General features: G+C 37.9%; 1 protein-coding gene across 1 annotated transcript in view; it reads left to right on the top strand.

The window, feature by feature from the left end:
- LOC592434 (alpha-(1,6)-fucosyltransferase) overlaps positions 1 to 13,126 on the top strand; it is a 43,457-nt gene extending 30,331 nt beyond the window's left edge. Inside the window, exons 6-10 of the mRNA XM_030998712.1 lie at positions 2,407 to 2,644; positions 7,300 to 7,546; positions 8,636 to 8,812; positions 9,416 to 9,566; positions 10,401 to 13,126. Of these exons, the coding sequence (XP_030854572.1) occupies positions 2,407 to 2,644; positions 7,300 to 7,546; positions 8,636 to 8,812; positions 9,416 to 9,566; positions 10,401 to 10,733 (1,146 nt within the window). The 3' untranslated portion in view covers positions 10,734 to 13,126. The remainder of the gene's footprint in view (positions 1 to 2,406; positions 2,645 to 7,299; positions 7,547 to 8,635; positions 8,813 to 9,415; positions 9,567 to 10,400) is intronic.
- Positions 13,127 to 13,511: the final 385 nt, after the last annotated feature.

Below are 13,511 nucleotides of genomic sequence, written 5' to 3'. Positions count from 1 at the left end.
TCATTATCTCACCAAAAAATTATTTTGTGTACCGCCCATTGCAACAGAACTCAACTATCCCTTTAAAGAGAAGGTTGAGTTCTGGGAAGAGGTGAAAAATAATTTGTGAGCGTTATCATTCTTATTATGCAAGTGTGGAAGAACATCAGATAAGACATGTTCCCTGAAAAGCATGGCTCTTTAAATGCCTTTATGTTCTAAATATGTCATGTAACTCGTAAAACTCGGGGGTGGGTTTTTTACGCCACATGTTCGTGTAGTCCCATAGTACATCTTTCTGTGTTCAGTGTTTGTAACTTTACCAAGACTTGGCCAAATTTCTTATCATTTTGATGATTCCAGAACCTTGCAATACACACAAATTCTTATATGCTAGATGATCAACCTTTTCTGGTCGATTTCACACCGTTTCTTTCACAATGCAATCACATGACCAGAACTCAACTTCATCTTTAAACACCTTTTCCTCTTAAGTATTAAACATTCTAAGGGGCTGGACATTCTTCTTCTTTTTTTAAAATTGAGTTAGAGACATCCATTTGTGATAAGTAATTTATCATTTTAACGCTGAGAATCTCCTCTTTCAGAATCAAGCCCAAACTAAAAAGGCCCTTTCTGGCCCTTTCTTTCTGGTTTTGTAGTGCAAGGTCACATTGGAAAGTCTGAAGCCGCAGGTTTGAACCGGCTGTATGCATAGAGATAATGTATGGTCACAAATAGAGGCATCTGGTATTTGTGACCCTATACATGTACATATACAAGTATGCACAACAAGAGAGCTGTAATGGCCAGTAGGTTAAGCCCTGTTCACATTTAATGCGCTAAACCCCTTAAAAAAACGCAGAGGTAAAATAGAAAACATCTTTCATCATAATAGATGGCAAGTGGACTTTTAAAGAGATAATGTAAATTATCAAGGGCTTTTGTACATGTATGTATTCTATGACCTGTATGTTTAACATTTATAGATGTGTGAATCAAATTACACTTCTGTCCCTTTATTTTATCTCAGCATTTTTCTATTTGGCAGCTTTAATTATTACAAATTTTTGTCTGAACATGGCTTCACAAAGAGTATAGGATGAGAAGGGTACAAGGCAGGGGAAACGTGAGGTTCAAGTTATCTCATTACTTCTATAGCCCCTTATGAGCTCACCCGACTCTGACCCGAGGGAAATTAAAACGACTTTAGCCGACATGTGCGAAGCATTCTGTTTAAATGTCAGACACGTATTTAGCCTGGATGTATGTGCTTTTAAACACAGTCATGTCCTGAATCTTGATTGGAAATTGTTTGTCTTACAATTACTGGGATATAAATACAGAGAGAGAGGGAGAGAGAGACACAGACAGACAGACAGGCAGACTTAAAATAGATACAGAGACAGGGAGAGAGGTTGAGACGGAGGTACGCATAGGTACCCAAGCTTGGGAAGGAGAGACAGGCAGATAGAGAAAAAGAGACAGAGAAAGACAGTTAGATTTAGAAAGAAAGAAATAATGGAAGACAATGAGATACCGAGGGAGAGACACATGGAAGATATTGAGAGAAAGAGAGGTAGACGGACATTCAGAGACACATAGAGAGAGAAAGATAGAGACGGACAGAGAGACAGAAAGAGAGATTGAGAGCCAGACAGAGAGAGAGAAAAAGAAAGAAAGGGTGGGGGAAGGGTCAAACATGAAGACGGGGGTTGGTTGTCCCTGCAGAGATGGAGGAAACGAGGGTTGGTAAAAACAAAGGATGAATCATCACAAGTTAATTCACAGCACAGATCTAAGAGGAACATTTAAAAAAATGAAAAGAAAATGTGAAAAGCTCAGTATAAAAATATGCCAAGTGAGAAAATGAACATATCAGATATACAGAGAGAGACTGCTTCTTAGACTATTTCTCTTTGGTGTAAAAGGGGCCCATGACCTGTGCATTTTTTGTTTCCATAAAACTGTAATCAATCTAGACCATTACACAAATGTTTTTACAAAAGACTTTAATTTTGGGGTTGACTTGCTGAATTGTTGGCATTGTTTTTTTTACTGAAAGGCCTAACAGCTTTTTCTATAAAGAATGTAGCTATTAAAGTGATGATGCTTATTTGAACATATTTCTACTGAATATGTGTCATTGTTGTATTGTAGATCTGAAATATTGGTCCCCTGGTTGCTTAATAATAATAATATTCCGCTTTTATATAGCACCCAATATACAATGATGTGCCTAAGCGCTTTACAGATATATTATTACCCTGATCATCGGATTCAGGCTTATCCGCACACAGTGTATGCACATTTTCCACTCCCTGGGGAGCATTCCAGCCAGTCGGGTGAAACAACCCTACTAACCATACCATGACTTTGGTCTATCCATATGAAATATAGTATGCATTATTCTTGTTATCTCCTCAGAATCCGAAGGACTGCAGCAAGGCAAAGAAGATCGTCTGCAACCTGAACAAGGGGTGCGGCTATGGATGCCAAGTACACCATGTGGCCTACTGCATGATAGTAGCCTATGCCACAGAGAGGACCCTCATCTTAGACTCCAAAGGGTGGAGGTATGCCAGGGAGGGGTGGGAGAAGTTCTTTCTGCCCCTCAGCGAGACCTGTCTCGATCGGAAAGGGGAGTCATCAGGCAGATGGGGAGGTAGGTACCCTTATTATTATTATTATTATTGTTTATTCGGCAAAACAAAGTTTATACAAAAGAATTACATACATGTAGAAGAACAAATCGTACAAAACAAAGGATGAAAATCATTTAAAAAAAAACATTATAGTGATTCCGATGAGTATTTACAAGTTGCCAGGAATGGGGCAGGCAAACTAAATCACCGAAACCCTGAAGGTCCCCCATTCGGACTTGCAGTACTCATGGGAGATCACTACATAAATACAATGTAACAAGATTATAGCCACACTCAATATGGCAATGATAAAAGAACAAACTCAAATTATTAAAAACTTGCTTTAATATTTTCAAGATTTGATCTTCAATAGTTTTGTCTCATTTTATTTTGAAGCAGTAGGTATTCAAATCCGCTAATTTGAACCAGAAATCATGAGTCCTCAAATTTTATGATTGTTCCTATTTTTTTCTTGAACTTGAACTGTAGCCTCTCCTTATTCTGGCAAACATCTTATGAACAAGAATAAAGGAGAAAAAAAAACATTTTAGGGAGAACATACAGAGGCATTGACTAGAATTCTTCCCTGGTGTTTAAGTCACCAAGCCTAATTGGATGTCAGACATCTATTTTAGTGATCTGCTCACAGCTCAAAACCTCACTTTTAATTACATTCTGTGTGCACACCTGTCAGGGATATGGTACTATCATCAGACTGCCAGCATATGAGTGTTGTTTAAGTGTACTCTCAGGAAGTGTCGTACACCTAGTAGTTAATTAATCTTACCGGTAAGTACATTTAAGGCCCATTTTCACTGCAAAAAACATGATATGAATTGTTTTTTTATTTACTTATTTTTAACTACCATGTACATTTCTGGAAAACCTGTATAAAACCATCTGTGTTTGCATGCCCTAGAAGCATTCAGGTATTCGGGTTAGTAGTGCAATTATGAGGAGAATCACCTGAGCAGAATCCCAAATAAGTCACCTGATTTTTGCGAGCGACCATTCACACTCTGCCAAAACTGGCAGAGTTTCAGCTGGTGAGCAGAGTTTCAGCTGGTGTTTAAACCTCCAAAAAAAATCCAATCTCCAGAGTTCAGTTTTTCAATTTGACACTGATCATCCTATTGACCCAGGTGGAACCCGTATCTTTTCCCCAATGTGAGCTAGAACATCAGTTCCCGACACATGACACCATTGGTGTCACAGCTTATGTTTAGGCGGATCAGCATTGATTACGAGGGCCTGAGTTAGAAGACTCATGAGGCTTGTCCTCATCAGCTCGAGTTTGCCAAATAACCCGCTATTTTCAGACTCGGGATGTTATCCCGAAGCTCGAAATTGCATCTTCACCAGACCAATATGCTCATCACATACTAGCTCGGGTGGGCGCAAATTGGCCAGCTATTTCTCAAATAGCAGGATATTTTGGAAACAAGACCAATATTTCTTGGGATATTCTCTCGACCAAATATCCCGCCAATTGCAACTGCGGACTGATGAAGTCGCAAATTAACTGGTTAATTTGAAATCGGGATAGTTAAAATAGCGGGTTATGTGGCATTTAACTCGAGCTGATGAGGACAGGCCTGTGGCCCGTTTGCCAGGCGTCAGGAAGAGAAACGTGACACAACTTGAGTGGTGTATCCTGCAGAGGCCAGAGAGAGAGTCAATATGTGCTCTCATAGTTGGGTGGGAGAAGGCATGTCTAACTCATGAAGAGTGCAAACAAGCACCTGCCAATTTGTAAACGAAATATTACATCTCGTTGGCTGCCTGCAAGAAGGACGTCAGAGCTTCATGTATGTATTAATTGTCACTGGCAGTAACATTTTTTTTGCGGGAAGCCAACAGTTTGAGAGCTTACTTAACCCCCCCCCCCCCCCACACACACACACACACACACACCCATTGCTCCGGGAAAACAAAATGACCATGTTGAATTCATATTTAGGATAGAATACATTACAAATTGCTTTCTTGGATGTCAATTTATCAGGACTGTTGTGTTCACTTGAATGTAGATAAGTAAACCGAGCATTGATACAGCACGACTATAGCTAACGGATCAATTATGGATGGGAATTATTTTGAGGCAGCAAGATGCATCTCACTAACTAACCTCAGTTGAGAGTCTGAAGGACAATAATAATAATGAATTATTGATGATGTGATTATCACTGCCATTAAAAACATCATGAATATTTTTTCCAGTCTATTCTATTCATGTGAAATTAATAATACAGTGTGATTGAAGAGTCATTCTCAGAATACCCTCTTTCCTTTTGATGAGTAGTAGTCCTGTTTTCATCGATAGTGGAGAGAAATAACATTGATGCAGAGAGTCGAGTCGTATCGTAATTAATGAAATTTATCAATACATTCAAGATCATGTCGCTGTTTTGAGCCAGAAGGAATCTAACTCTGCGTTAGAGTATGTGAGTTAACACCTTTCTGTCTCCAAACAGACGCTATATTATCAGGAGTATTGTAGGTTTTCGACTTGTGGGACCACAATAATTTATTACTTGGATGAGGAGGACTTTAGCTCATCAATAATGGACAAACGTATTGGGGCAGAGAGTCAAGCTGTATCTTAGTTACTCATTTAGTGATACATTCAGGATCACAATTAGTCATATTTTCAAGAATATTGTATTCAACCTGTTGTACATGTATGAGTGGGAACACAACAATTACATGTGTTACTCTGGGGAGGACTTTAGCTAATCAATAGTGGACAAACATCTTCTTCTTCTTCTTCCTTTTGAGTACAGACCTCTTTACAGAGTACTATACTGGGGGTGTGTGCAGGTGGACCACTACACCAGGGTTTCCCCCTACTCTTATACGAATAGTGCAGTGGGTTCTTAAAGTGCAAAGGTAGTGACTCCTCTCTACACGGGGCCTCCATTTAACGTCCTATCCGAGGGACAGAGTGTTTTCCACTTGACATAACCTGCGTCTGTGAACAAGGGAAGGGGCACGTTAACACACAACGGAGGCTTCAGTCATCCGCTTGGGTGGGAGTCGAACCCGGGATCTTTGGTTCGACAGACGGACGCTTTACCGACTGAGCCAACTCGCCTCCTGAGACATAGAGTCAAGGCATGATGACTCAGTGGTAGAGCTGAGGTCTCTTAACCAGGAGGTCCGAAACCAAGTCTATGCGCTAGTGCTCTTTGGTATTAAAGGCATTAATCCTCATTACCATGTCCCTCGGAGAGGACTTACTTACTGCTTTCTTAGCAGTCAGTAAAACAAACAAACTAACAAACAAGATGTGTGTTGATAAGATAATGTGTCATTATTACATTACAGGCAATGTTCATGTTATTATGACCCCTTGGACCCCTTTGAAAAACAGCTTATAGCTGACAAGGGCAATTCATCCCATGAGTGGAGAATAAATAAATAAAAATATTTAAAAAATGAATATTTTATCCCGATCTAAATTCATACAAATTATTTAATGATCAAGTAATAATTCATTGAGAGTGGTATTAGAAAATTCTTGTTCTCAATTTACATACCGGTAGGTATTTCTTTAGCTTGCTCATTTAATCAAGAAAACTATACATCGTGATACGATACATGGCAGTTATGTCATGATAATGTACTCTGTTGAAATATACCCGTATCTGGCTATGGAATGGCAAAGAATAGGGAGAGAAAGAGAGAATGGGAGAGAAAGAAATGCAGAAGTAAATGGCAAAAAAGGAAAAGAATATCATGCAAATTAATTCCACACCCTCCCCTACTGGTTGTCTAGTTTGCATGCTCTCATTACCCTTCTAGTAAAACCTGCCCCCTCTCCGCCATGACACCGGTGACAATGTTATACAACACACTGAGAAATTCAATTATCAGCAAACAATAAAGATGTTCAGCCATAGGTCTGCCAAAGCCCTTTCTAATGATAATGTGGTATTCGGGACAATAGGAATGAATTATTGCTAATTATTTCTGCATTGTGATGTGCAAAGTACTGTGCAATATAAGTGATTGACTGGTAAAATAGAACGCAGTATACAGTATTTGATACATCACATCTCAATAACTATAAATGGATGTTCCTCCTATAGCTGTTCAAAATTGAATCCATATTCATGGATCTATTTTTCGTAATGTAATTTTTTGAGGGGTATGTTCGTCATAGTCTGCCTTTTCTAATCACCTCTTTGTCTGGGTTTTGTGGTGGTTTATAGACTTTAATTAGTCATACCTTGGGAACAGTGTGGCCTGTAAATTTGGTTGCATGGGGATTTCTCCTTTGTCGATCTCCAAATGACAGGTAGTTGGATGTACATTGTTTTTATTTGTACAACTTCAACCTTAGTTCCTTCCCTTCTCATACAGTCATTTCCTTTTCTGTTGATCATACATAACATCTCCATCACACTCTCAGTTTTGTTACGGGAAATCTTTCCAACTTCTAATTCAAACTCCTTTTTTAAATCTCTTCAACTCCTTTTTTAAATCTCTTCAACTCCTTTTTGAAATCTCTTCAACTCCTTTTTGAAATCTCTTCAACTCCTTTTTTAAATCTCTTCAACTCTTTTTTAAATATCTCTTCAACTCCTTTTTAAAAATCTCTTCAATTCCTTTTTTAAAATCTCTTCAACTCCTTTTTTTAAATCTCTTCAACTCCTTTTTTAAATCTCTGCAGCTCCTAGCAATATTGAACACCTCCAAGTGGTGGAGCTCCCCATCGTAGACGGCCTTCACCCTCGCCCAGAGTTTCTCCCCTTGGCGATCCCTGAGGATATCTCCCAGAGGCTGATGAGGATACATGGACACCCGATCGTCTGGTGGATGGGGCAGATCATGACGTACATCCAGAGACCGCAGCCAGCCCTCCAGGAGGACATCGACAAGATGAGCCAAGCCCTGGGGTTCACTAATCCCATTGTTGGGTGAGTTTAATGAGGGTGATATTACAGGGATTATCCAAAAGCTTGATTTGGTGCGATAGGCATTTTCATTAATCCATTTCAATCTACTTGTAAATTATAAAATGGGCACTGTGATATAAGGGAAAAGGTATAATCAAAAAGGATATGTCTAGTGTACCAGTCGGCCAAAATATTTTGGTGTTTGGTACACATTTATTACACAGTTATTTTTCTTGATCTATACATACATCTAATCCTGTTTTTGTAATGTATCATGCTTATAATTACATCAGGATTAATTGTATTACATCTCCCCATTTCATGACTGTTCCTGCCCACCTGTATAGCCGTACTTGTTCATCTCAGATAGTTTTCAGATGATTAGTACCCTTTCAGTGAATATGACACACGTAGCATACTTCTGTATGTGGTCATATTGTTATACAAGTCGAGGGTTCAGTGACACAAAGACGCAACTCCATATTTTGCCTAATTCTTGAGATCCTTTTTGGCCTACATACTATGTGCCATACAATACAGTAACCTTTTCTTTTGATTAAAAACTTTACAAATTATCATTTGTGCCTTATTTTTTGCAGTTTTACAATCTTGCACTAGGTATTATGCAGTAGAATATAAAGTACCAGGTAGTTTTCTACAAATTTGTAATTTTTGATGTAATATGCACATCCATTCATATATCTTAATTTTCAATACAGGAAGACTTGTCAAAAGGATATAAAATAAACATGTATTTAAAAATGGGAAATTTGCTAATTTTGAAGAAGAAATTCTGTATCCAGTCATTGATATCTTACTTGTTCTCTTTAGGTACCAAAAAATTGGTCGAAATCTTTTTCTTTTTTTTCCCTCCCTCTTAGGGCTGATATTTCTCAATTATGAATTCATTAAACAAATCTTGCTCTGTGGACTGATATTTCTCAGTTCTGAATGCTTTAATACATTTTTTTTTATTCATTAAACATTTTTTTCTTCTAAAAATCGGCCCGGGAAAAAAAACTTTTTTTAAAAGCCGACCGTAGATTTCAAGATTTTTTGGTCAGTTGCAATGGGCAATACAACATTTTCTTTTCTTACGCCTTATGACAGCTTACACGTAAGACGGACAGACAAAGTTGGGACCGAAGCAGCCTTTCATGGGATAGAGGAATATATGTTTCATGCCGAGGAATTTTACCAGAGACTGGAGAGGAGACAAGAAGTGCCTGTTAGGAAAATTTACCTAGCAACGGATGATGCCAGTCTTCTCAAAGAAGCAGAGAGAAAGTGAGTATGGGAACAGCCCTTGATTTGCCCACAGATGACCATGCCCAGTACCAACAATCAATCCCCACTGTGCTTGGTATTTTGTATCCCCATTAAACCAGAAAGAAAATTAAAGGTTAAGTCTCACCCAAACAGTGTGCCGAGATGCAAATGCATTTGATGTTAAAGTCTAGATACCAGATAATCTTGAGACTAAACATGGCTTAGAACTTGGACATTTTGTTGTTGTTAGTTTTTGAAAAAATTTGTTGACTTTGTCATTTGTTTGTCGTCTGTTGCAATTTGCAGGAATGATGTACGTTTTAGAAGTTTGAATAGACAAGAACTATATGGTGGTGGTGGTTATTTTGCCTGACTGCTAAGAAAGCATAAATGCTTGTAGGTAAGCAACCAGATGGCCAACGGCTTTAGGTCCTCTCCAAGGGACCTGGTAATGAGGATTAATGCCTTACCAAAGGGCACTAGCGCACCTCCTTGGTTTCGAACCCGGGTCACCGGATTACGAGACTACTGCTCTACCGACTGAGCTATTGCGCCTTCTCAAAGAGTAGAGAAACTTTGGTTTAAATTTCTCTCTTATTTTTATTTTTGTTCCTTTTACAGATACCCCAAATATACATTTGTGAGCGACAATGCAATATCAAAATCAGCTGGCCTTTCGTCGAGGTACTCCGAGGATTCCTTACGTGGTGTCATCGTTGACATTTATTTCCTGTCTCGTTCTGATTTTCTTGTGTGCACATTTTCATCACAGGTTCGTAACTTTGTTCATCTCGTCTTGCCGAATTCATCACAATATGTGAACAAATACTATGCTAAATATATTACTCATTGCGGATATAGTATCGAAAATAATATCGCTAGTGACATTAGTTTGTCTTGCAATGTATGGTCAACAAGGGATCTAAAAAATCAAGACATTTACAATATATTTTGTCACCTGACGAAGTGTTGCAGCGGCGCACGAAACGTCGTGATCTTTTATATCCCTTGTTGACCATGCATTGCGAGACAAACAAATGTCACTTGAGATTATTATTTTCGATATAACTACTATGCTACCAAATAAGTCACTCTATCTGCAGAAAACTTCTTGGAGTTTGGGATGGTGACATTAAAGATACCATTGGCAATTAAGAAATGGCATGATATCATTCACACTTGAAATGAGAAGCAAGATAAAATTAAGAAAAACCTGTAGATAATCACATCCCACTCTCAGGGTTGACTAGGTGCAGAAAATTGACTGTAAAGAATGGAGATATGGCTCACTTTTGGTGCAAAATAATCATTTGAAATTACAATTTCCAATATCAGTCTTCCAATGTTCGGAAGAAATATATGCCAACTAATTTTAAAACATGTAATACCTTTAGCATTAATGCGCACAGTAATTACTTGCATGTTTGGGGCAGTAAGCTCAGCCAATTACGTGTACCAATCTGTTGTAAGTGAATTTCTTATAACCCCCCGCTCTCTCTCTCTCTCTCTCTTATTCTCTATCTCTCTCTTTCTCTCTTTCTCTATCTCTCTTTGTCTCTCTCTCTCTCTCTCTCTCTCTGTCTATCTCTATCCTGTCTGAAAACAGGTATGTAGGGTAGCGTACGAGATGATGCAGGATCTCCACCCGGATGCTGCTGCCAACTTCCGTTCCCTTGACGACATCTACTACTACGGCGGGCAGAACGCCCACGAGCAGACCGTGCTGTACGAGCACAAGCCGCAAGGTTCCGATGAAATAGAGATGCGGCCCGGAGACTCCATAGGCGTGGCTGGCAACCACTGGGACGGCTACTCCAAAGGGTCAAACCTCAGGTCGACGCCAAGACGAGCCGGTCTTTATCCATCGTATAAAGTTGAAGACAAAACGAACATTGCCAAGATGCCTACTTATCCAGAGGCTGAGAACTTCCAGTTATAACCCAAAGCCGCTTGTCTGTTTGTCAGCAAGTTTGTTTGTCTGTGTGTTCGTCTATATTTGTTTAGTCATACATGTAGTATAGACAATTAGAACTAGGACTGTAGTATACATGGGCTGTAGTATTTCAATCTGGCACTTTTCCCTTCCTTTTTGAAAGCCAGTTTTAAGGGAATTATCTAGATGGAAATCCAATCTGATTATGTGATTCAAACCCAAGAGAAAGTGGTTCTAAATGATTTGTATATGTTAGATCATGCGTGAGACAGTTGATGGTTGATGGTTTGTTTTACCCGACCGTTATGGCTCATGTGTGCTTGTAAAAAAGCAACAAGGGGACCAACGGCTTTAAGTTCTCTCCAAGGGAATTAGTAATGAGGATTAATGCCAGACCAAAAGGCATGATCGCATCGACTTGGTTTCAAACCCGGGACCCTGCTTTACCACTGAACACTCACGCTGACTATGATAGCATTTCCCAACCAGTTTGGTGGTGGAAGGATAGGAGATCTTCTACTTTAAAACGACCCTTTTTTTTTCACAAGAATACCCCAAACTGCATATCTTGTCACTTGTAATTTTAACTATTTGAGGTGCACCTCTAAATGGTTTGTTATTTCCTTAAAAATGTGTTGTGATGAATATTATATTCATACATGGTGTATGAAATCGAGTCATTTGCTATTGATGATGATGATGATGATGATTCACAGCATTTGTATGGCGCAATATATCTGTTTAAAAAAACATCATTATCAACACAGTGGTGTCAGCATGTCTTTGGAAATTTGTATCCTTTTTGGTATAAAACACAAGATGTGATGGGTTGGATTTGTGAAGGAATGCGTGAAATTGGAAGTAAATATTCTGAAACAACCAATGTTTTTAACAGTAATGTGGAGCATGCTGAAATTGTTTGAAGCCAAAGAGGGCATCATAAGGGTGTTTTACTCAGAGCCATATATGCACAGAGTTTGGCCAGCTGTGAGTTCAGCTGGTCACCACAGGATGTATGTTCTCTTATTCTGTGCTTCTCCCTACAATGCCGTATTCGCCATATTGTACCGAACTCAAACCAGCTTGGCCAAACTCTCTTGATCAATGCCATTGGTTTTACTGTTGGCATGGTGTGGTATGGTATTAAATACCAAAACATGGCTGAAGTCTGCTCTTCTTTAGTCCACCTTGTTCCCCTTTAGCAATACTTGTTGTTCTTCAACTTCTATTATTAGAATATCGTGCAAATTTGCATAGAAATACACTCAAAGCTTAATAAGGGTATACAAATACCATATGAGTTTATTACTTTCTGGTATCTTTTGAAGAAATCAGAAATTGATTCTGAGATTATATACATTTTATTGCATGAGCATTTCTGTTGCCAAAAGAAACGCAATGTTGTCTCGAACTTTAAACATCTCAAATTGATCATCTCATTGTAAAAGGAACATCTCGTTTTGTCACCCATTCATGTATTATGATAACTAGGCAAAAAGATTTACAGCTCCCGGAAAAGGCTGTTGCATTGAGTGCACTTATAAAGCAGAAATTGCTTTTTTTTTCATGTACAAACCTTTGTACTCACATAATTTCAACACATTTTTTTGAAAATAACGATTTCATTAAAAGTGTTTTATTTCACTAAATTAGTCGGAGAATTCATTTCCTAGATTCAAATCAGATTTTGTAGTTTTAGACTGTATAGAAAATCAATATTAGGAAGTAATTTTCAGTATTATTTATGTTTTGGAATCATGTGTTAATGTAACAGATAGTGCCTAATTTTCTATTGATCATGACTGTGAACAGTGTGAAGTAAGATTGTAAATTGAATTTCATTGTGAAAGAGATTATGTGAATACCAAATTTTGTACTACATTATAAAAGTATATCGTAGAGAATCTTTAACAAAATAATATTATATGTACATGTAGATCTGTGTATGTACTATGTGGTGGTCCCAAATTTCCTTGTTTTGGAGCCAGATGATGTATTTAGAAAGTATTTTACGAGTTGTCTGCTATAGCTTTGTAAATATCATTGATTTTGATGCAGACATACAGAGGGAATTAGTTTTAATGCAGGGACTGGATTGAAATGAGTTTAGAGCTTTACAAAGTTTGTACACAATTTATTCCAATTAATCATTGTGAACAAATGAAATTCATTTCATCTGTTGCAAATTATACATGTATAAATGGTACAACTTGTAGTTCTTGCATGAAGATTATAGTTGGGTTCTCTTTGTCACTTCTTCACCCTATTACCTGTATTCATTAAAGCAAACCAAAAAAGGTTCAGTATGTCAAGTGAGTTTATGGATTTATGAAGCACCAAGTCGACCTCTTTATGCCACAAAAGTTGCTGCAAGTTGCTATTAAACTCAGTGAAGAAAACAAAACAATCACATCATTATGAGGTCAAATTTGTTTTCTCCATTTTTGACTGGATTAATTTTGTCTATTGAATTTGTTACTGAGCTACTGGAATTTTTTTAGAATGGAGAGGTCGATGAGAATATTAGCTATAGATGCATATATGAGAGATGAAATTTTGTTTGCATACACTCATCTCAACTCATCTTAAGATTTTAATCAGTGAGTTAAAAAAAGGACGTTATTGTTGTTTCTTAATGTAAAGATGATTTTGTATAAATCATTTAAATGTTACAATTCCCTTTGATGAATATTGCATCTTTAATCATGAATTTTTAAATTGTACACCATGAAAACATTTATCAACTCTGTAATTATCACTTTTGAGATGTCATATTAATATATA

Source organism: Strongylocentrotus purpuratus, unplaced genomic scaffold, assembly GCF_000002235.5.
Source record: "Strongylocentrotus purpuratus isolate Spur 01 unplaced genomic scaffold, Spur_5.0 spur5_scaffold_5, whole genome shotgun sequence".
Classification (NCBI taxonomy): domain Eukaryota; kingdom Metazoa; phylum Echinodermata; class Echinoidea; order Camarodonta; family Strongylocentrotidae; genus Strongylocentrotus; species Strongylocentrotus purpuratus.
Note: the sequence above shows the minus strand (reverse complement) of the source record. Positions and strands in the feature narration are given on the sequence as shown.